The sequence below is a fragment of the Talpa occidentalis genome, unplaced genomic scaffold (assembly GCF_014898055.3).
Source record: "Talpa occidentalis isolate TD23 unplaced genomic scaffold, MPIMG_talOcc4v2.1, whole genome shotgun sequence".
NCBI classification, from domain to species: Eukaryota; Metazoa; Chordata; class Mammalia; order Eulipotyphla; family Talpidae; genus Talpa; species Talpa occidentalis.
Window position 1 is genome coordinate 102,338,039 of NW_026555331.1, and position 24,105 is coordinate 102,362,143.

A 24,105-nucleotide genomic window follows, 5' to 3' on the forward strand; every position below is an offset into this window, starting at 1 on the left:
TTTCTGATAAAGTGAAGCTAATAATTACTGCCACTCCACCCCAACACACACACATGCACACGGCTGTTTTGTTAAATTAGACCAAGCATAGAAAACACCTGGTAGCCATGCAATTGGAACATTAAAAAAATCAGAGCTATAAAATAGCTGCCATCATTGCTTTCAATAAGGATTTTGACCCTGCTTGCCAAAATAGTCACAAATAGACTCATTTAAAATTCAAAGAACTGAATGCAGCCCACAAGAGCATTATCAAAACTTTTATTTAGGGAATAAATTGAAAAATGGAATGTAATATATCTGTGAATATCAAAATGAGCCTTGACAAATTTGGAACCAACACAGCACTTGCTCTAGAATTGTCAACAAGGGAGGAGTTAAGAGTGCTACAAAATGAAATCGTAGGATTTAGAAAGCAGGCAATTCTATTTTTCAGAAAACCAAAGAAAGTTAAAAAGTTATTAACTCTAGCCTGGGATGCAGAGTGAGGTTCATTTGGGGCTTGGGACATAAATATGTCTGAGATGCTCTTAGATTGTTGGGGAAGAATGCTATCCTTCTGTCATTAAAGCTGGGCTTAGTAGCAAGCAATTTAAACATCGCTCAGCTTTATTTCCTGATAAACAAAGTGAACCCAAGAGGCAAGATCTTTACAGGGGCAGGCCATTTGTAAGTGAACCTGCAGGTCCAGGATAAAGCGGGTGGAGGAGGTCTCAAGGTCTGATATCCACTTCTTTCTCATGTGTGGGGCTAAAATGCAATCGCTTTCAGCTACTGTTTGAAGATAATGGAAAAGCAATCACAACTTCAAAAGATAAAATCTTGGAAAGAGTGGCAGAAAAAAGTGAACTGACATTCTGTGATTGCATTTTGCTTCAAAGCCATTAGCCATTCTGGGTATGGAGCGAAGGCCAAAGAATCCAGGGAATGGACATGAAGGGAAGGACCTCTACTTTCTTTCTGTAATAGTGAAACAAAAACTAGAAAAATGAAGGGTGAGTGTCTCACTGAGAAGGAAGAGACAGAAGATGTGCCCAACACCCTATCCTTTCAGCTCAGAAAAAGAGAGCTGAGTTTGTGTCAGCCTTGTAACACTGAGGAGACAAGGTCAGAGTTCAAGGTTCACTTTGGGATGATCCCAGTCAACTCTCTTAGCTCTTAAGGCTGTTTTAAAGAGCACAATTGACCCAGACCTGGAAAAAGCCTTTCCAAAAGTTTCAATCCAACTCATAAGTTCAGCCTCTAAATGAGTTAAGATATTCAGCCTCCATTCTACCTACCAAGCAAAAGAAAGGGTGAACTTTCTCTAGAGGAATTTATCAACCTAGACTTACTATAATTGTTCATACTCCGTGTCAGCATTCAATTAATTTTTCCTGCCCATCCAGTTAAAAGTCAATATTTCAGTGTTTACCGAATGCCAGGCAATGTGTTAAACACTTTCGTTTGGATCAAGAAGATGTGGTACATATATACCATGGAATATTACTCAGCATTCAAAAAAGATAAACACATGCAATTTGCAGCAACATGGATGGCGCTGGAAGGGATCATGCTCAGCGAAATAAGCCAAAAAGAAAAAGAAAAATACCGGATGGTCTCACTCATAGCAGGAATCTAGAAAACTTAAATAAGGGACCAGGAAAATGAATATAAGAAAGTGAAAATCAAAATCAACAAAAAACTATGAACCAGAGACACTTTTTGGGGGGTGGGAGGCGGGAGGGGAAGGATTGGGGTCAGAATGGGGCGTTTGCAATTGTATGGGGGAATATAAAAATAAAATTTATTATAAAAAAAAAACAAAAAAACTTTCGTTTAATCCTCACAATAACCCTAAGTGTTAATATAATCACTGTCTGTTTACAGATGAGGAAGCTTTAGGCACCAAAGGCTTAGTGTGCCTGATTCCACCAAGCGGAGTCAGCAGGGGGCTCAGACCCATAGGCTGTCTTTCTTCAACATTTACTACAAAAAAGTATAAAGTTTTTGCCTTACTTGCCAATATCATATGCCCCAATTCAGGACAGGTGATTTGGAAATCTACAGCTTTTTTACCCAAAACCACAGAGATTTGTCTTTTCTTGGTCTTGATATATTACCTCTGCTTTATGCAAGTAGGAAAGCTACAATTTCATTAAAACTTCCAATGAATAATAAAAGCTGTATTTTCCAGAATTTAGTCTATTTGTTCTGTTGGAGTGTGGCTCCTAATGTGAAGTTCCCACATCGAAATGAAAACATTTAGTCCTTCCAAATCTATGCGAGGAAGGCAGAGCACAAGGGGGATGGGAATGATGGTAGAGTGATCATGCTGGAACTTTCTGATATCATGAATATTCTGAACCATATCTGAATTAAGAACAATATTGTTGAAGGTGGGGGATGGGATACAAAAACCTTCCTTGTAGTCAAGAAGTAGAGAATTCATATCTGAAATGGGAGGCAAGGTCATCTGCTGTGAGAATGGGGACAGGGGTGAGAAAAGGCGCTTGAAGAGCATGATGTACTTCTAAATTAACCACAAGGAAAACTGGGAGAGCATGGATAGTTCAGTTGAATCTAGATACCTTTGCTTTACTACACATAATCCCACTGAACTCCTTACATTTTGCTATTTATGTCAACATCTTACCTCATGGCTAAATATTTCATTGTGTGGCTATATCACATTGATATAATCCTCTATCAGTGGACACCTAGGTTGTTTCCAAGTCCTAGTTATTGTAAATAATGCTGCTAGGAACATTGTAGAACATCTATTTTTTTGATTTGATTTCGTACTATGGATAGAATGGAATTGCTGGGTCATATGGTATTTCCACGTTTATATTTTTAGGGTAAATCCAGATTGTTTTCCAAAATGGCTGTTACTAGTTCTCATTCCCACCAACAGTGTTACAAGGCTCCTTTTTCTCTGCATCCTCCTTAACATTTGTTTCGGGGGTCATTTTAATACATGCTATTCTCACCGGTGTGAGATAGTGTCTCACTGTGGTTTTGACCTTCATCCCCCTATTAAAAGTGATGAACATTTTCCCATGTATCTATTGGCCTTCTGGATATCTCTGGTGAATTCTGTTGATCTGCTGCCTATTTTTTTGTTAAATTGTAACTATTTTTTATGTTTTAGGTATTATTCCCTTGGTGGTTGTGTAATGTGTAAATTTTCTCATTTAGCAGGATATCTTTTAAATCTATTCTCCTTTGTGTACAAGTTAAATTTGAGGTAATCCCAATCGTATATTTTTTGTTCTATTTTCCTTGCTATAGGAGCCGAGCTTATCACTATGAAATGTACTGCCAATGTTTTCTTCTAAGATGTCTAATTTCAGAGGTGGAGTAGTTCAGGAGAAATGACAAGTCTAAACTGGAACCATGGAAAGAGCTGAGGAGCAAAAATCAAGTAAAAAAAGTGTTGAGAACAAGTGGCATATTAAGGGTGGGTAATGTACTCACATGTAGCTATTACTGGTGTAATTGGAAAAACAAATCAGAGTTGAAATAAAGAAGTATATAAGCTAGGTGCTTAACTTCTTGGTTAATGTGACGAAGATGCACAAGTGGACAACAGCAAAGGGTCCATGAAGCTATCTGGCATCTCAGAATTAAGTCTGTTTGTACGAGTAATGATCTGGACGAAGCCAAGAACACAAGGTTCTCTATTGTGGAAGAACAAGCAAGCCCCACTTATGAAGGCTGAAGAGGCAAGGGAAAAGTTTTGTCTTTAGTTAAGGTAAGAATTGTGCAGTTCTGAAGACTAGTTTATATGGAGTGTTAGCAGGCACCATGGAAAAGCAGTGTCAGGACATGCAATACTACCACCAAGGCAATGTAGCTCTCTGAGTCTGTTTACTTAGCTATAAAACAGGGACAATACCTGTTCCATACATCCAAGGTCATGAGGATGAATTGAGATGTGAATGCAACTAATAACTATTTGATATGGGACTAGATTGGGTTATGCTTAAGTGTTTGGGTTACCAATAAATGTCATGCTCAAGTGTCTGGGTTACCAATAAATGATTATAACTACATATGCATAAAGATTTTATGATGCCTATGGTTTTTATTCTGAATGTGAAACTAAGTTCTCCCAAGGGAGGTAAAAAATGAGAACAGCCTAGGGTGTCAAATGTCTTGGAGATAATGAGTCAACTGAGACTAGAACAGACCTGACAATTAGGTTAATGGCTAACCTTGGAAGCAGTAATTTTTTACCGACTTTGAAGAAATTTGATGTGGATATTAAAATGAAGAAAACAAATATTCCAGGGCTTACCACAGCCAAGAGCTTTCACAGATGTCACTTAATGAATAATCAACAGCAACCTCCTGAGGTAATTATCCCTGTTCTCCAGATGGCAAAAACTAGGTTGTGCAAGCTCTACATCAGAGGTCAAGAAATGTCTCCTGTAAGGTCTCAGTCAGTACTTTAAACTTTGTGGATGTTCCTGTCTGTTACTACTCTACTTTGATATTATAGCAAGCACAGCAGTCTAAGACATACCATAAATGAATGCATGTGGCTGTGTCCCAATAAAGCTGTATTTACAGAACCAGGTGTCTAAACCAGGTCGAGCTCATCGGCTGTTGTTTATTGACCCCCTACTCCACTTTTTCTAATCCTAAACACTACATCCCCCCTCCTAACAACACAGGTAATACTATTAAGTAGTTCAATGTTCCTTTTTTGAAGTACACTGTTCAAGCTTTGGACTCATAATTAGTGATCCCTGTGTGGAACGTAGTCACATTTCTAATGAATAGAACTATGCTACTCATTCTATGCTGAGCATCACACTGGGCTTTCAAGTACTCTGATCCAATGAAGGAGAGTTAAGAGCCCATCAATTTAAGAAACTTAGTTTTGGTTTACTCTCTCATGAGAGCTAGACTTCTATCAAACAACCTGAGTCTAGATAACCGGGGAAGACCAGCCTCTGGTAAAGCCTCCATCATCACAACCTTTTCAATTTATAATCTTCAGTGACTAAAGTGAGAATGAACATCTATAGGGAGGCTAGAGGAAAATGATGGGAAAGGACAAGATACATTTCTACCTACTACCACAATACCACCTATGTAAAATACACTGCGTCAACTTATGAATGGAAGAGGTGAAGTTATAGAGGTGAGCACATCAGATTTAGAAACATGAATTGGAATCCATATTCTCAAGGGCACTTTAGTGTATTTGTTAGAATCCTAGATTAAGAGTGAGGGAAACATATTGTTACAGATTCTGGTTCTAGATCTGTGCTCTCCATATAATAACCATTAGGCCATGTAAATTACAAGTAAAATAAAATTTATACTGCAGCTATGAGTCATACTAGGCCTATGTTAAGGGTTCAAAAGTCACATGCAGTTAGTGGCTAACGTATCGGACAGCACAGTCTAGAAGACATGCATCATCATAGAAAATTGTTACTGGACAGTGCTGTTCTAGAAAAATTTGAATGTAGGCAGCATTGGGAAGAAACACTCCTTAAATATACTTTACTCTTGCTTTTGTTAACACTCAATAAGTCACCTACCACAAAGCACTAGAAATGAAGATATGTGGATTATAGTGCTTGCTAGCTTTTTCCCCTCGTTTATTTCTGAAAACATATATCACATACACCTAGGCATGTCCCCTCTTTTGAATTACCTATAGGGTTACTTATATTATAAATCACCGACGCCACTTATTGAGTATATCTGGGCTAGAATACAGCAAGTACGTGATGATTATTTAGACCAACATAGGCACACACACAAAAAATCAACTCCCTGGACTCCATATCTTTCCATATAGGTCCAGAATTATTGCTTATAAGCTAATTGCTGCACCATTTCTAAATAGTATTAACTTGGGCGTAATCTCTGAAGGGTTTCAGGATAGATTTTTTTTAATTCTCCACCATTAACACTCAGACTAGAACTTAACCTCAATTATAGCAGACTCTTTTGTTTCCCAAAATTATTTCTGCAAGCTTCCAGACTGACTTTTTTGCTCTCACCTTATCTCCAATGATTCAAAATAAGATTCACAAGTTACTAATGGCTTTGTCAGGCCTTGAAGGCCTATCTAATCATCTCCATTACCTTTGAAAGCATTGATGAGGAACTTCCCAATCTCACTGTCCACAGAGGTGCCCTCATCACCAACAGATTTATTTCCTTCAGTAAGAATTTCTCTCATCATTCTTTGTGGCTTAGTTCATGCCCACGCTCTCCATGAAAATTCCAGGGTCTACTCCAAACATGTATGGCACAGACTGTGTATGAAATAATTTAGTACACAAATTATACATTGTTATCTGCCAGGTAACCACGACTAGAGGCACACTCTTCTACCCACATTTGGTATAAATGCCAAAGTGTTCATTCTGGTCAAAGAAAAACTAAGGCTGAATTGCTGAAGTGTTGTTTCAGTTCAACATTAACACACTATTGTACTGCATTAACACACTATTGTACTTTTCAACCATTAAAATGTTATTGGGCATCAAATCAAGCACATAAAAAAATCATGATCTGTGATTGTTTTAATTATCTTAAGCCTTATGGTCACATGACTTACACATTTGTGCTGATGGTACATCTATGTTAATGAGCTGGCAAAAGCACCATTACCAATCACACATATATGGTAGTGCTGTAAGTGTATCTACCTTTGAATAGCTGTTTAAGAGACAATCCTGAACTGTATCTTAGTAAAGAATTCTACAAGTCTACTATCTCTTGTCAAGCATGAGTTTTAAAAGTATTTGAACTTATAGATTACCTATGTGAGAAGCATTTTCTTTTTTTTTTAATGTTATTAAACTAAAATGCCTTTCATTAAATAAAAGGCAACATTTTAGGTACAGGAAATTTTAATCAAATGGGCATCTTAAGACCAAAAAGATAAAATGGGCACTGCCAGCTTATCTTCTGCCCTTGTCTTTACTAGGCTAATAACACAACTTGAAACACAGATGAGTCTTGGTCTGTATGTGAGAAGCAAAGGGAATTTCTCAGTATTTAAATATATTAATATAACCAGTTATATAAAATCTAAATATAAAACCAGTTTCCTACAGATTTGGAGATGGCATTCACCATCTCAGTTAAAAGTCACTAATTAAGTACAATTAGATCTTAGAAAGGGAAACAATCACTGTACTTGACGAACCGTAACTGCTATCAAAATTCAAAACACCACATCTTATTCATTTAACCACAAGTCAATCTTATTTAAATCAGGACTGTCAAACAAAAAAAAATTCTATCAGCCATTCATGATCTGAATTCTGGTGTATGAACTCAATTTAAATATGGTACACACAAAAAAGTCATGAGACATTTTTCCTTTATAATAAATAAGGCAGTGCCAACTATTACTCATTAGTAGCTTTCTTGAGATAAGCTATCAACTCTGCCCTTTCTGACTTCTTCTTAATGCCAGCGAAGATCATTTTTGTTCCAGGGATGTACTTCTTGGGATTCTCCAAATACTCCATCAGTGTGTCCTCTTTCCAGGTGATGCCTAAACAAGAAGGGATGTTTTCAGTATTTCACACTCCTGACAAAAGCATTTACCACAGGTTAAGTTCACATAATACATGATTCAGTTATGGTTATTTAACACCTGCCCCCATCCCCCTTACCTTTGTTCTTGTTGGCATCTGTGTAAGAAAATCCAGGGGCCTGACCTGTCTTTCGCCCAAAGAGACCATGGAGATTTGGCCCAGTTTTGTGCTTGCCTCCCTTTTCCACAGTATGGCACTGGGCACACTTTTGAACAAAAATCTTCTTGCCCTTCTCAATGTCACTCATTTTTAAATCTAAAAAAACAAAAAGAAACAATTATTCTTGTTCTCTTCAGTGAGAACCAATGATCGTTCCAGTTAATTATTAATCCACTGCAAAATCGACATTAATAACCAAAATATATAGTTTTATTGTAATACTGGAACAGACTCTTCAATATCAAACATATTTGGAAGGGAAACTTCCTTATAAACACCTGTCTGCACATGTGCATGTGTGTCAATGACATAAGGTTAAAGCCCAAGTAAGTCAAGTGTGGACCCAGCTCAAAACCATTTCAAAAGATGAGGTCAAGGTCACACAAAGTCACAAATCTGATTAGGTAGAACTACAACTGCATTAAGATAAAACCACCCAAATTCCAATTTGTAAGAATACCCAATTATTCATGCTATAATTTGAGGGTATCTCTCAGGAAATAAAGTAAAATACATTTAAAAAAAGAGAGTCGGTTCAGCCTACTCGGGTCACTCTAAACTGCCTTGGTGTGGGTGAGCGGGACTGGCTCACCCACTCAGGGACCCCTGGAGGAGCTGGATCCTCAAGCTCTGGGATCCCTGGGGGCGACCACGAGGATACTCTTCTAACGCAGTTGTTGGAGAAACTCTGATGAAAGCAACCTTTCAGAGATGCTTATGAAAGCTGACGGCTAGAGCGACAGGTGGTAAAGAAACGACCCCTTATTGGAGCAGCTTTCGCCTTCTCTGCAGGCTAAGCCACGCTGCGCCCATTCCCCCCGACGCCCGCCCACACGGGAGGAGGAAGTCTCGTCTAGCATTTCCAGTTTCTTAGCCCCGCTTACAGGAAGGCCCGCGTACGGGTCAGATCTGCACCCAAGCCGTTTTTGGGCTATCAGGGCCTTGACTGAACCCAGGCCTCTAGTTAGACAAGTTCAGCCTCCTCGCAAGCCGCAGCCCACCGGGTTCTGGCCGGCCCCAGCCCAGGATGGTCGCTGCCTATCCTGCCGGCCCTAGGCAGGCTCCACTAGGATTTCCTGGGTGTGGGCCTCTGTCCGCCCGTGCACCCCTAAGCAGAAGGCCCCCTACGACTTGGCCTCCCACCCTCGACGGCCTTCGTGTCCCGCACTCACTGCTTTTGTCGCGGGCGACACGAAGGTTAGCGCTCCCAAGCCGGACGTCCCGCTCCTTAAGTCCAAGGACACGCCGGTCCGCGACTATGTACCGGTGTTGGTGCAACCGAACTCGCTCCGCCTCCTCGCGGTAGGACGTGGGTCCAGGCGGGAGGCTACGCGGTGACGTCTCTGCCCCTCATTGGCTCAGCGCCGGCATCAGCCACCTGCGCGCGCATACCAGCTAGCAGGGTAGGGTGTGCTGGTGGGTGCCCTTCCTCTCTAGGCCTCTCTTGCCCGGCAGTTACGACAGGCCTTTGGGCGTGCTACGTCTAGCGGCGCCAGGAGGGGGCTGACGTCACCGCTGGTCTTTTTGCGCATGCGCGGGCCGGCTGGGACAGTGGGGCGGAGTCCGGTAGTGGATCCAGGGCGCTGTCTTGCTAAGGCTACGCCTCTCGCGCTCGTTTGCTTAAGGCACTTTGAGCAGGGCGTTTTTTGCCTTGCTGGAGGTGGACACCCTGATTTCCACGCACCTAGAGGTTTCCTGGCTACCGTTGCTTCAGCTGGCGACCTTTGCCCAGACTTGGTCGAACTTGCACGGCAGGCGCCACGGGACTCCAAGGTGCAGCGTAGAAGCAGACTTCTTGGCAATTGCCAGTGAGCTGAACTTGTTCTGCCTCCAACCTGTTCCTTTAATTCACCTTTAAAAAAATCTCCGCTTGATGAACACCCCGAGATTAAGGAAGGTGCTGTAATTCAGTCTCTGCCGCCCTGCAGCAGCTCTTCTCGCTGGCCTGGTAACCATAAGTTCCTTGTCCTTGCTCGGTTCCTGAAAACAAAAGCCAGCCGCGCGCGCAAATGTGTGTACACACGTCTATGGTATCTATGCCCCAGCTATAGCTATACATATATATATATAGATATATATAGATATGTCTATAGTTAACTATATATCTATATCTACGTGTGTATATGTAGATATATATGAAGTGATAAATAAAAATGCATATGGTAAATATAAGAGGACAGACAGGGGAATGGAATGGAGAGTATATAGGTAGATAAAAAGTTTTGATAATTGTGATTGGATTGTGGATTAATTTTTCTTTAAAATATATACAAGAAAATACAATGTGACCAGTTGTCTCATACTAAACAATCAAGAGAAGGGACCACCAAGCAGTCCTTAAAAAGGATTTTAACAAGACACAACTGAAAGAACTAAGGAGTTGACTTCTGCCTCAGCAGCCCTCCCCTGCCCCATGACTGTGGGCATCAATAAGGGCCACAAGGTGACCAAGAACACGAGCAAGCTGAAGCACAGGAGCCTCTGGTGCCTCACCAAGCACACCTAGTTCCTGCGGGACATGATCCAGGAGGTGTGCTGCTTTGCCTCCTGTGAGAGGGCAGGCCATGGAGCAGCAGCTCAAGGTCTCCAAGGACAAGCAGGTCTTCAAGTTCATCAAGAGTAGGGTGGGGACACACATCTGTGCTGGGAGGAAGAGAGAAGAGCTAGGCAAAGTCCTGGCTGCCATGAGGAATGCAATCCCCAGGAAGGACTGAACCCTACCCCCATGCATGAGTAATGAAAAAAGAAGTAATGAATGGGAAGGTAAACACATAAGGAAATTATTCAGTGTAATGTAGAGAACAAACAGAACATATAAAGGGAAGTTAAGATGTAGGGAAGATAGAATAAGGAGGTCTAGCATAAGCCTATTTAGAATTCCAGAAGGATAAAACAGAAAATTAGGGAGAGCCCTTGGTTTGAAAATATGACTGAGAATTTCCCAGAACTGTTTTAAAACATAAATCTCAGAAACAGTGCCAAGCAAGATTTAAAAATCGACATTTAGACACATTAAGAACCCTTAAGACAGAGAAGCATTTAAAAAACCAGATATAAAAGACAGATTGTATGCTAAAAAAAAATTACACAGCAGTTACTGCAGATTCTTCAACAACAATGAAAACCAGAAGTCAGTAGAGTAAGGAAACAGACTATAGTAAAGCAGTAGAGTAAAAACAGAAGTCATTAGCATCCTCAGCTAGTTGAAGATGTTATTATTAGACCAGAATTTTATGTCCAGATAAACTTTAAAGAAAGAACAAAAAATATTTCTAGGAAATAAAAAGATTTATCACCAAGAGATTGTCACTGGAGAAAAGTGTAAAGAGTGTACCTCAAGAAGGTGGAAAATTACCTTAGAAGAAATATCTGAAATAAAAGAATGAAATTTGAAAAATATAAATAAATGGATAAATCTAATAAAACATTAATTATATAAACAATAAAAATGTCTAATTTGGAAAGTGAAAATCAGGGTGATTAAAATGTTCAGCAATAGCATCTAAGGAGTGAGAGTGCCTCCAGGCACCAGGCAGAAACAAATGTAAATGCTCTCTAAAAGAAGAAAATATCAGCATAGGCCTCAATTGTTTCTACAAGTAAGGCTTTCAAATAAAGTGTTCACTTAGATACATATGAGTGAGAAGCAGCAGGAACAAGAAAGATCATAGGAACTCCAAATTCTGTATCAGACTGAAATATTTGCTTATGCTCTAATAAAAGACAGTATATACACATTGAAAAAAATTTAAAGGCCGTACTTTAGACAAATGGAGAATGATTACAAGTTGAGATATTAGAGATGAAGGAAGAAGTCAAGAACAACAAGAGGCTGAATCTAAATGAACACTTCTGATAGTAATGTCTTTTGTAGTTGAAGTACGTAGTGACAACAACAGTATATGTCATAGAAAGGAAAATAGAGTTTCAACAGTCTAAGATGCTTGCACTATCCAGGGAGAAGGTATATCTTAGTTTCTAGGGAAATTAATAGAATAATTTAAAAAACTTTAAAAAAGTATATATTCAAAAGTAACAGAATAATTGGAATGGTAATTAATTTCACTAAAGGCAAGAAAAAAAGAAGCAAAATAATTTAGGCAGGAAAAATAAAAAGTACACTTTAACATGATAAAATTAAGAGCCAAATAGATCTACTTTACCTCAAGTGTAAATAAGTAATCAAATTAATTAAATGTAATTAAATCTAATTATAAGAAATACCTCCAGGTTAGATTTCAACCTTTTTCAATCTGTTCAAAAGATACATCTAAAATATAAGAATGCAAAAGCTTTTAAAAAGTGGACTAATACAGCAGAAAGCACCTGCAAAAATGTTAAGAAAAGCACTAAAATTTCATTTGAAAAATAACAAATCTTGTAGACACTGAAAATTTTATTGAAAGTTTAGATCAAATGAAAAATTCCTTAAAAAATACAACTGATCAAAACTGATCCAGGAATAAAGGGCAAAACTGAATAGTAGTAGAACTGTTAGAGAAAATCAATTCATAATTTGAAGCCTTCCCACAAAGGAAACTAAGCCCGAATGGCTCCAAATGGTGAAGAACATCAAATAAGGAAGAAATAATCCCAGTAACTTCAATACATTCTTGCAGAAATTATAGAGTATATTGTTACTGCTAAATTTCAAATATGCTCTTATGTTCCCAAAACCACCTTATTTTGTGACTAGACTCAATAGGTGATTTAAATAGGATGTGACAGGAATAGGCACCCTGCCATTTTCAGTCTTTGATGCTGGCACTAATACCTGAATGCTCTCTTCATCCCCTTCCCTGAGATGTGGAGTTGACTTTATTTGGGATGGTGGTAGTGGGACAAGTTCAAAAACTTTTACTGGACCCTTTCTTACTTTATTAGTTAGGGAGCCAAAGCAGGATTCTGCCATTTATGAAGTTTGTCTACACCAAAGACACACCGAGCAGGTGGAGTAACACCACAGCTTTGTCTATATTTCTGTTGGCAGCACCAAGAGGAAACCTGAATAAAACCCTCTAAGTCTCCCTCCACAGACTGGTGCGTCACAGAGGTCTTCTGGTCCCAGCGGATTAGTATTAGCTAAGAACCAATGCTTCACCTTAAAGTAAATAGGTGTTTCCTTTTCTGCATGCATAGTTATCCCTTGGATCTGTTTGTGAAAGGCTAGGTGAAAGATAGAATAGATACTTGCTATTTGCAGGGTCTTTCCTACGTCATTAATCAGTTTCATCCTCATAGCTGTACTCAAGATTTGTGACCTAAATCTGGCCTGAGTTTTGGGACAGGATTATGAACCTTTTTAGCTATAAGGTTTTTTTTCGTTGTTGTTTTACCGATTATATAGGCCTTAGTGTGCTGCTTGTCTGTTTCATTCCTAAATATCCAAAGTTCAATTAACCACTTGGTAGGTAACCCTCTGAATCAAGCTGCTCTGATTACCTCTTGTTGTACTGCCCTAATAATAATAGCCATTCCCACTGGCTTCTGACAAATTAATAGTGAGCTTGACCTTTGCCAAATGGGATTCTCTTGTCCCTTTTAAAATTAGGACACCCATTCCATTGCCATATCTTCCCCCAAAGAACAGTTCAGTGCGTTACAAAGAAGTTTGTATTCCTTTCACAATTTTTAAATCCCCTTTATTGAACTCTAACTCACACACCATACAATTTGCCCATTTAATGGGTGTAATTAAGTAATTTCTATTATAGTCACAGATATGTGTACTGTTAGAATTGTCAATTTTAGGACAGTTTGGGACAATTACACATAAAGCTACTATAAATGTTCATGTAACGGTTTTAGTGTGAACATATGTCTTTCATTTCTTTGGTGTAACTGTTCAGGAGTGCCATTTTTGATTATATGTAAGTTGCATGCTTAGTTTTTAGGAAACTGCCAAACTTTTCCAGAGTGTGCTAGCAATATGTGAGTGACGTAGTTCCTCCACATTGCCACAGCATCTGTTGTTTTCACTATTTATTTTAACCAGTCTGATAGGTGTGAAATGATAACTCATTGTGGCTTTACAATGCCAATCTTTTGAACATCATCTTTTGTGCTGCCATCTGCATATTCTCTTTGGAGAATTTTTTTTAATGTCTTGTGCCCATTTCTAATTGGATTATTACTTTACTGTTGAATTTTTAAAGTTGTTTATATAGTTTAGATATTAGACCTTGTTAAGTATGTGGTCTGTGAAACATTTCCTACCAGTTTACAGTGTAGCTCTCATCCTCCTAGTAGGTTCTTTCACATGGCAAAAGTTTGTAATTCTGATGGTTTCAATTTATCATTTTTTCTACTATGAATCATATTTTTTAGTGTCAAGTCTATGAGATCATGCCTGAATGAAGCACATCTAACAAACATTTTCTCTGTAGCACGTCACAGCCCTCTTGCACTTAGGAACACAGTAGACAGCACATCAGCTCTACGCTTCGGAGCCATTTTAAACAGCAAAATCACCAACAAAAGAGACAAAAATGTGAAAAAATGTGACCTGAGTAGAGAAAGAAAGGACTCTGTTTAACATTATCAGAGCTGAAAGAGGGAGAGTTTGCCCTGGTTCAAGCTTAGTAGGGAAACTCTCTCTCCTGGACAGTTGATGTCTGTCAGTTTGCTGGTAGCCTGGTGGGGAAGAAAGCTCTTCCTCTCAGACTGAGAAACAGGTATTTATAAGATCTCACCTTATGCCCTTCTTGCCTGTCTACATTCATTTTCCATTTGTCTTTGCCTTATCACTTGTGCCCTCTTGCTCTCTGGCTTCTGGTTGGCTTTCCTGTGGAGGCCATAGAAAGCTGGTCCTTCCCTTTCCTTAGGGTTGCAAGTGGTAAGGCTTCTTGCCATTGCTAGTTCCCTGGGTGCCTCACTATTGGAGCTTCCCTTAACACTGCCTGTGTCTTTTTAAAACAGTCCATTCCTGAACTCCCTTCAGTGACATTGGCTGCACATCTGTTTCCTCATGGGACCCTAATTGATACAAATATTGAGTTCCCCTGTTTTAGAAGGTACCCACTCAGCAATATGTGGGTGGAGTGAATTCCCATAATCAGAATATAGTTTTGTGCTCTGCAACCCAGAAGAAATTGCAGGAGTAAAACCCCAAATTCCTATACTAGAGGACTGCATCTTCCTAAGTTTGTACTGTGGAATTCTAGGCTGATGATGTGCTTTTTAGTGACACTTTCAAATATGTTACATATTAAAGGTTATTATGAATGCTGTGATTAAGTCAGGTGATTGACTATTGCCCTCAGTTTTCTTCAATGTATTTTTCCATGTAACTTTTTGCCTCCTGTAAGACCTATTGTAACTAGTGTTCCAGAATAGAGTTTGGAAAAACTTTCCCTAATTTTTGTCCAGAGTAGTTTTAAAAGAGGATGTGCCCAAATGACATGTTATGGAACAAAAATTAAAAGAAATCTCAACACTCATAGCAATTCTTCATGAATTTCCCTTGGTAAACTATGTATAAATGTACCTCTTGGTACATTAATTGAGTAGTCTTGCTTTTCATATTTGACTAAACTCTTTGTGGCATTTGCAAAAAACTGTATTGGGCTTTAGAATAATTGATACCAAGATACCTGCTTTAGTCTCATTAATTTGATGTGTTAAAATCCTAACACCCAAAGTTACTAAGAGGTGGGCCTTTGGGAGGTGATTAAGACATGAAGGCAGAGCCCTCATGAATGGGATTCACGCCCTGATAAAAGAGGTCCTAGAGAGAACTCTTGCCTCTTCCTCATGAGCGGTCACAGTGAGAAGGGGCTGTGTGTAGGTAGCATAACCTACCAGACACCAAATCTGTAGGCACCAGGACCTTGGATTTTCCAGCCTCAAAACTGGGAGAAATAAGTGTTTTGTTTTTGTTGTTGTTGTTATAGAAGCCCAGATGGATGAAGACACCATCCTTTCTTGCCACAATCAGAACTCACCAGTTACTAATTAAAGTCATTGCAAGAAATATCTGCATAAAAAAAGACTTTCATTTTTTTTGCTTGGTTACAGTGTAGAATGCTTGCATGTAGAACATTTTGGATTTTAGTCTTTTTAGTGATTTGTCTACATATTTACATAAAGGAACAGGGCCCACATATTACTTTATGAAGGGAAATAGCTCATAGAGCTGTCCACCCCTTAATTAACTGGACTTTTGAGTTTTGTCTTTTGTACCTGAAACTATTTTGTACATACATTTATATAAAATGACAGTGTTCACATATGTATTTTTATTTAGTAGTTTGGATAGACATTCACCAATTATTGTTTTTTTACCCCAATTTGACCCTTGAACAACACATGATTTTTAACTGCATGGGTCCGCATACATGCAGAGTGTTTTCAACCTTTCCTCAGTGATTTAAAATTTGTCTTACATTTTGTTTCTCATGATTTCAGAAAATTTACTTAGCGTATAACTAGACAATGGGATTAAAGACTATACATTTTTCTGGTACTAGTATTTTATTGCCAAATTGTTAATCTTTTCCAGAAGTCAGATCACCACCTTTTCTGATTTCTCTGACTGAGCATATCTTAACTTAAATTCCCAAAAACATAAACCTCATTAACAAGGCCATTGTAGAAACAAGGTCATACTAGAAAAGAGAATCCAGCAACAAGGAAGAAATTCTGTTATATTTTTTCTTGCAAGAGGCTGGGTTTTGAAGGGAAGGATGATTGTCTCAGTGATAGAAATAATAGGAATTATAGCCATAGAATTGGTGTTTCATCCCTGAATCATCCTTATCCCTGAGATCTTTATGGTCTTCTAGAATTGATTTGTAGAACTGCTTTTGTGCACCGGTTTTTGAAAAAGAGTTCTTAAGCTCCAGTAGGTCAGTCTGTGGCTTGGTCACTCCACCTCTAGGAATCCAATCCAGAATAGATCTTGTTTCTTCATTGTTTTCCATGTTCAAGGTCAGTCGTTCTTCTGGTTCATTTAAAAAGTGTTCTAAGTCCAAAGCTTCTGAGACTGGTTTATTTTGTAAAATACTAGGCTTACTAAGTCTAACAGGGTTTTGACATATAGCATACGGATCATGTGCGCTAGTTTTAAGTTGGTCATAATGGAGGTAATGGTTTAGGTTACAGTACGTTATAGGTTGGGATTTTGGTGACAGCTGTCTCCAGTACAAATCTTCTGTCTTTTTAGTGTCTGTGATTTTTGGAAATGATTTTATATCATAAGTGTTAGTCAGATCTTTTGTTTCATAAGAAGATGGGAGTGCATAGGTAGACAGCAAGTGTTGGTCTTCCTTAATCTTGTCTTCCATTGCCTGGTTTTTATCGATCACACCCGCCAGTGTGTTATCTTTAAGTGCCATCATTTCTGTAGAACTGGGTAAAAAGGTATGAAAATTACACAAAACTCTAGGGGTACAATCTGGACAAGAAGGTGTTTTTTGCTGGAGAGTAGCCTGCAGAGGACGTCGGTTCTGAATTAATCGGGCAATTCGTCCTTCCAAGGGTCTGGGTGGTTTTAAGATAGGATGGAATTTTTCTTGCTGTAGCCAGGAGATAAAAAGGAGAAAATCAATTAGTTAGTACATCTAGCATTGTCAGGGTATTGCCACAGATGGTAGGTCAAAAGTCAGACTTATTTTCACTGTTTGAATAGACAGAGGATGCATATAGGAGTGCACATTGCAATACTTGTTGATGCTTATTTAAAGATCTTGAAATATGGGTCATACCAAACACATGATTTTTTACCCCCCACTGCTTTCCGCTGATATGGAAAGGACATATTTTCATTTGGCTGTAGAGAAATTCCTCTATGTAGGAACTCATTGCTATCTAACTTTCATATATGTAAAAGAATCATTGGAACAAAAATGCTGCCCACCACCAACAGATGATACTAACAGTTATGTGCAGTTATTTAAATCTCAGCCAAAGTCTTTATTATACCAAGGCAAGTGTTCTTAAACTCTGATTGACCATCATCAGCGTTGGAGCTGGCAGAAAATAAGATTCCTAAGCTTGATTCTAGAGGTTGTGATGCAGAAGATCTGTGGGGGACTCAGGAATTCGCTTTTTAAAAAACATCTTGAGTGATGCTGAGGCCAGTGATGTTCTGTGCTTAGAGAAGCATTGGTTTGAGGGCAGTCTGGCATGGGTTGTGCTGCTTTTTGAGATATTTTGTAAATATTGTGGACTCAATAATGTCTGGTAACTACAAAAATAGTGAGTTTAGTCAAAGGGTTATTTATATATTATATATTATATAAATTTACATATATAACATATACATTATATGTGTAGGAAGGAGTTGACTGGCAAGCGGAGTGAGGGAACTTTTTGAGATGATGGCAATGTTCCATATGTTGATAGGGATTTGAATATTTGGATTTCAAAGGTGTATGTGTTTGTCAAAACTCACTTATGATTTGTGCAATGTCACTGAATGTATATTTTACCTTAAAAGAAAAAACTGCAGTTAAATTGAACTTTGGTTAATGATACCCATACTGAGTGTTTAGGGGAGGAGTATACGAATGCTTGAAATTTACTTCAAAATGCATAAAAATAATAAAGCGTATTGATGGATGGTTGGAGGGTGGAAAGATGGATATTTCATGGGATAAAATAAGTACTGTAAAATGCTAATGGTAGAATCTAGGTGAGAACTGCATAGGTGTTAACTTCTCTGTATGTTTGAAAATTTTTATACTAATACGTTGAAGAAAAAAACTAAAAAAGAGTGATGGAATTGATAGCAGAGATTATAAAAATGAGAATGGTGAGAAATAATAACTATAGACTTACAAAACAAAATGGATTTAGGAACATCCTTTTAGAAGCTAATGGCTCATAGTCGTAGGAATTTCCATATTGCTTTAGAAAATGTGTTTAACTTAGTTAAACCCTTAACTAATCAGGTTTGGGTAAATGCTATGAAACCACCCCCAGCTCCTTGAACTGCTTTGTTAAATTTGTCACATACAAAAAAGATAGGGTGTACTGTATTCTCTATCCTGCCCTTATACAAGCAGCAGCTTTTTGTAGCTATTTTATTTTACTACTATAAAATATTTTATATGCCTTCCCAGAGTTCATTATTTGAGTTAGAAAGAGCAAGATTCATTTAAACTTTTTAAAAGAAGTCTCAACTGCTTTAGGCATATTATTCCATTATTAATAAAAATTTAGGTGTTGATTTACTTGAATCATAGTTTTACATATAATATACTTGACAAGCATCCTTTGTATAACTGTACATGTATTAATTTGTAAGAAAGATCAAGCTGCTTCCTGAGAGCCAGACTCTACAGGATCAAATATGTGAAAATCCTGATAGTTGCTGAAGCACCTGACAGTGTTGGAGTAGTGGATAGTCCTGTCTGGCTTTAGAGAATGCTTGCTGCAGTGAAAAATAAAACTAAAAACCCCTCTAAGTGATAAAGCAGTCTCTGGAACTATTTGTGTTACAATTTTCTGTTGCTTTGGGAAATACTGCAACTACTATAAAATAAATGTGTTTAGTTTAAAGAATTTAAATTAAAATATCTTACAGTTTTTATGTGTTTCCACAGTTTGCATTTTGAAAAAATTAATGTTGTCTTACCAACTTTGCAATTTTAGAGGACAAAATTTAGGTCCCAAATGAAACAATGTAAATGTATACTACTAGGTTGTTTTTCATAATTTTACTACTGCTAGATCATTACATAATTAAGGCTGCAGATTATGATTTTTATTACCACATGGCTTAATTATTTAAAAGGCCATTTAATATAATTAGTTAAGAAATCTCTATTGAGGGAGGGGGAAGGGCAAAAGTGTTAAAGGAGTATAATGGATGGTGATGAGAAAAAAAATTCTTGATATTTGCAGAGAATTTATTGGCTTTTGATTATAATTTGGCCAATTCTCAATTATTGTGGATATCAGGAAGAGGCTTTTTTTCTTTTCAAAAAGTAGTGAAAATGTACAGGATATACAATTATGCAAAAAAATTCACAGAATTAATTAGGAATCTCATTAATGAGATTCATTAACTTAATGAGATTCTTAATGCATTTGTAAACCAATACCTTCCTAAATTTTAGCAACAGCAGCATAATAGAAAATCCATTTAAAAAAAACTCTAGCACTGTGTAGAGAAAAACCTTGCTTTTTTTTTTTCTCCCCAAATAATGGATAAACATATTCAAACCAGGTCAAATCAATTCATAATTAACTTTTTAAAATGAGTTAAATTTTCCTTTTGCTTGTTGGTCATCAGTATTCATGAAGCAAATAAAAAGTGGGCAAAGCAAGGAGGTCAACACCTGGATACTGTGTTCCTAAATAACTGAGAGCTGACTGTAACTACTCACAGGCTCTGGGTCAAATCCTATCTGTCCAGTTAGCTCTGCTACCTCCTTTTCATGGTAATCATCCAGTTCAAGAGGATTCATGGGCCCGTGACCTTAACAGAAACATAACAGCATATTATTTGTTAGAGTAAATGAAGAATGGTACTTAAATGACTTTGTATAGAAAAACTTAACCATTTAAAGGTTAGAAAAACTAACCTTTATAATTTAGTTAGAACCAATAAAATGAAAGCCAACTTCACTTCTCAGATACTTGCTTAGAGAAACTTAACTACTCACCTTAATTTCTATTTGTACTTTCATTAAGAAACAGGGAAAATATTAGAAGATGAAAGTTAACAATAGCACTTGCAAATATTCCAATTTTTTTTAATTGCATAAAATGCACTCATACCTGTAAAGTCATTATTGTATGAAGTGATCCAGTGGGACCTCTCAAGATTTCTTTGTATGTTGGCTTCTTTTAGAGAGTTAACAGGGTCCCACGAATTTAAAGAAGTGTTAGGCGCGAAGGTTTTAGGAGGCTTGGGGTAGAAAACTGGCTTGTTTTTCCCAACATATTTAGGGAACTAGAATATAAATATAAAAAATTGATATTAATGTCATATAGTAGAATAAGGGTTAATTCACTCAGCAGGAAGCAGGGCAAAGGAAATTCTGGCTGAAGTCAGATACTGTTTTTTCCTTCATTAATTGCTAATATTCTATAACTGTTACTGTATTTGGAGTTAAACATAATATTTTAAAAGGAATGGTGAGATCTCTTCTAAAAGTCTTTAGCTTGAGCAAAGACTCTGATAATGTCCATTGGAACGCTGTTCCTGGCTATACTCTTTACCTCCAGAGACATTTTGTTAGAAATACAAATAACTTTAAGTGCTCCTTTGACTAAGTTTAGACAAAACTGTGTGCCTCCCACTTTGTCTTCCCTACCTAAAATGACGCCATTTTATGAATTTCTGATGATAGTTAAGTCATTCATATTCAAATAAAATTTTTCATAGTAGCCATCACTGCTTAAAGAAGTATACATGTAAAAGTGATTGAGTGGATGTATTTCATTGTAGTCTTTATCTTTATATTTCATTTTTTTTCTCAGAGTGATAACATTGAATAAATATTTTCTGAGCACCATATGTGAAGGTAGTAGCAAGAAACAGTGATGGATCACAAACAAATCTTGCCATCCAGAAGTGTGTTGGTTAGAAGGGGAAATAAGGAGTGAATGAACACAAATGATTATAAGATGAGAAGTCACTCTTTGCTATAAAAGGAGTTAAGACAAAGCTCAGAGGAGGCAGAGATTGATTCTAGTTGAGCAAGGGAGTGGGGCCAGGAGCAGAGAAGAGAAAGTAGGGCTTGAATGAGATGCATCGATGGGGGGTGGGCAAAGGAACAACAGTAGCAAAGACATGGATAGTGGTAGAAAATATGGAATTAATATTTCTTGAACATGCACTTGTTGCTCTCTTAGTCAGACTTACCCTTAATGTCTCTAGGACCCGGTCTAGAGGATGATGAGAGCCCACATTCTATTAATTAACTAGTTTGATTTGTAAACCAAGCAAATAAACTTAAATAAATAAAATATGTTCCATTCTCTTACCTTAACAAAATGCATTCACAACAATCTGGAGGACCAGATCCAATTTAGACTTTTTAGACTATCCCAAGTTCTGCTCTGGGGCATGGGGTTCAGAAAGAGGCAGCCACTGGCCCCTGTCTTCAGCACCCCTTACTGCTCTTTTCTTAACCCCAGTTCCACCTCAAACTCTGAGGTGCCTTGCCTGTGAGGGTAACCTAATCCTGAAATTCAAGACTCTATTACATATTACCTCTACTTTGGGCAAATAGTCATCTATTGGCCACTTCTCTGGCCTAGAATTTTCTATGAGCTTGTCAGCACTGTCAACCCCTGAGAGGAAGGACCTGAGGGAGAGACTCCACGAAAGCCTTGGAACTGGGTTCAAAGCTATTTTGTCAGGGAATTCTGCAGCCCAGTATCAGTCTGGGGCAGGAAGACTGGGGAACATGGGCTCCAGTGAAGTCCCTGTAAACTTCCTGGCACAGTCAGAGGAAGACCAGAGCTGGCTCTGTTAAGTTGGGTCTTCTAAAGTTGCTGCTCAAGGCAAGCCTGTGGGGTTGGAGTAAGCCCCATTTTACATCTATAGAATAGCCACAGTAAAAGATGCTTGGGAAAATAACTGTCTCAGGAAGTCTAAAATAACCACCTCTATAAATCTTTAATAAATATGTGGCTTGTTTATTCAGGGTAAAGAAAGCTGTTTTTTGGTTCTTCTCTGTTATGATTTACAAAGCCAGCTTATTTAGAAAACAAGGACTTTTTACAAATATTGTTCTGAGGGGCGGGATTAGTCTTGTGCTTTACTCTGGTTTAGCCAACAGAATGATCTACTAAACTGCAGTCAAAAGCACACAAAATAGGGAATGTGAAATTTTGCTGTAGCCTGTGGTATCTTGGGAAGAATTAAAAATCAGGAAACATTTGCCAATGGAGATTGGGCAAGTTTTCAGCAATTACTTAAGGTGATGTTATTCTGAGGATAATGAGAGAGGGCTTCTGGAGCTCATTCACTTAATAGGTGCTTATGGCTTACGTATACTATTCACAGGGCAAATTCTATATTGGATGTGGAGGTAAGTATAAAATAGGAAGGAATTTCAGTTGCTGAGATGTTTGTATCTAGGCAGACACTCTAGTCTACAAAGGAATGATGTTAGTTGTTTTGAATTTGTGAACAAATAAGGGATTAACAGAGATTAAATATTTGTTCAAATATTTCAAATAGTCCAAGACTAGGGATGTTTGTGGCACTTAACTGCTATAAGGGTTTTTTATTTTTTTGTTTGGTATCTAGTTAGGACTTTGGAACAGAGCAGAAGGGAGAAGAGATACACAATAGGGGGGAAAAAGGGCATCCGGGGACAGAGGGCAGAAAAGTAGAGATGGCAAGACAGTAAGTGGGGAGCCAATGTGGCAGGAAAGAGTGCGTGCCAGTTCTCATTCTGAACACCCTTGTTGTTGCTGGGGATGGGCAGGTGGGGGTGTGGCTCAGGGTGGCGGTGGTGATGGACAGTGCTGTGTGCAGCTGGTTATTTGATAAGATGACACATTTCTAAAGGAGGTGCTTGGCACTCACCCAATTCATTACTGTTATCTGAGGATGTGTGTGGATTATAGGATCTATTGTGGAGAGGCAGAACTGTCCTAGGAGTGAGGAATGTCTCTAGGAGAAGCATGGGCACACTGGACTGGAAAGATGCCAGATAGTTCTAGAAGGAAAACTGCATTTCCTTGTATGGATGATATAAGTGAGTGCTCTTTCCAGGGAAGCCTAGTGTCTTTCCAAACATTGAGAGAGAAGGAAACTTTGGTGGTAGGCTCAGTTAGGATTTAAAAGTAATTTGTTCAAATATTTCAAATAGTCCAAGACTAGGGAGGTTTGTGGCACTTGACTGCTATGATTCTATCTTATCTTACTCAAAAGATGATTACAAAGTAGATTGTATCCTAAAAAGTGTTTTTATATTGCAGAAGGTAAGACGAGATGCTTGAATTCTTGAGAAACACAAAGGACAAAAGTTTTTGGCTACCTGAGCAAGGAATGACAAAAATAACCCCATAAGAGTCAAATAATAGAACCTTTTTACTTTGTAAGTTATAAAAGGAAAAAGAATGATCTAAACTGACTGGGCAATGGCTGGAAGTAATTGGTGAATAGCAATGGCAACAGAAGAGAGTAGCAGCGGGAGAGCCCTTGTCAAGAGCAAACTCTGGTGGGAAAACTGGGCCAGGCCAAGGAAACAAAAGATAGGGGCCTGAATGGAAGAGAGGTCCCTATTTCATTTTTTTTTTTTTTTTGTGGGACCCTCACCGGTGGCCGGGGATAGAACTGGTGCTGCAGAAGCTGCAGGCAGCCTTGCAACCCAGCGCTCAACTGCTGTACCACCAGGGGAGGCCCAATAGGTCCCTATTTCTATGGGTCTTGAAGGCACAGGTTTTCAGTACATGTGATGTGAAAGGACAAAGG

The 24,105-nt window shown here is 38.3% G+C and overlaps 2 protein-coding genes, 1 long non-coding RNA gene and 1 pseudogene across 4 annotated transcripts in view; 2 read left to right on the plus strand and 2 right to left on the minus strand.

Moving 5' to 3' along the window:
• Positions 1 to 1,817: 1,817 nt before the first annotated feature.
• Positions 1,818 to 9,028, minus strand: LOC119243508 (cytochrome c). The gene is made up of 3 exons (XM_037509416.2): positions 8,894 to 9,028; positions 7,641 to 7,817; positions 1,818 to 7,519 (listed from the first exon to the last, which is right to left on the minus strand). Exons 2-3 carry the CDS (start codon positions 7,807 to 7,809, stop codon positions 7,371 to 7,373), a joined length of 318 nt encoding a protein of 105 aa, XP_037365313.1. The 5' UTR covers positions 7,810 to 7,817; positions 8,894 to 9,028; the 3' UTR covers positions 1,818 to 7,370.
• Positions 9,029 to 9,296: 268 nt separating this feature from the next.
• LOC129145326 (uncharacterized) overlaps positions 9,297 to 24,105 on the plus strand; it is a 185,894-nt gene continuing 171,085 nt past the window's right edge. Inside the window, exon 1 of the long non-coding RNA XR_008550772.1 lies at positions 9,297 to 9,732. This is a non-coding gene — a long non-coding RNA (uncharacterized LOC129145326). The remainder of the gene's footprint in view (positions 9,733 to 24,105) is intronic.
• LOC119243533 (60S ribosomal protein L36-like) lies at positions 10,100 to 10,456 on the plus strand (annotated as a pseudogene).
• The window catches only part of CUNH7orf31 (chromosome unknown C7orf31 homolog), a 29,084-nt gene continuing 20,932 nt past the window's right edge, over positions 15,954 to 24,105 (minus strand). For both annotated transcript variants that reach the window (XM_037509429.2, XM_037509424.2), the window contains exons 8-10: positions 20,448 to 20,622; positions 20,054 to 20,145; positions 15,954 to 17,236 (exon numbers count right to left, since the gene is read on the minus strand). In XM_037509429.2, the coding sequence (XP_037365326.1) occupies positions 16,415 to 17,236; positions 20,054 to 20,145; positions 20,448 to 20,622 (1,089 nt within the window). In that variant the 3' untranslated portion in view covers positions 15,954 to 16,414. The remainder of the gene's footprint in view (positions 17,237 to 20,053; positions 20,146 to 20,447; positions 20,623 to 24,105) is intronic.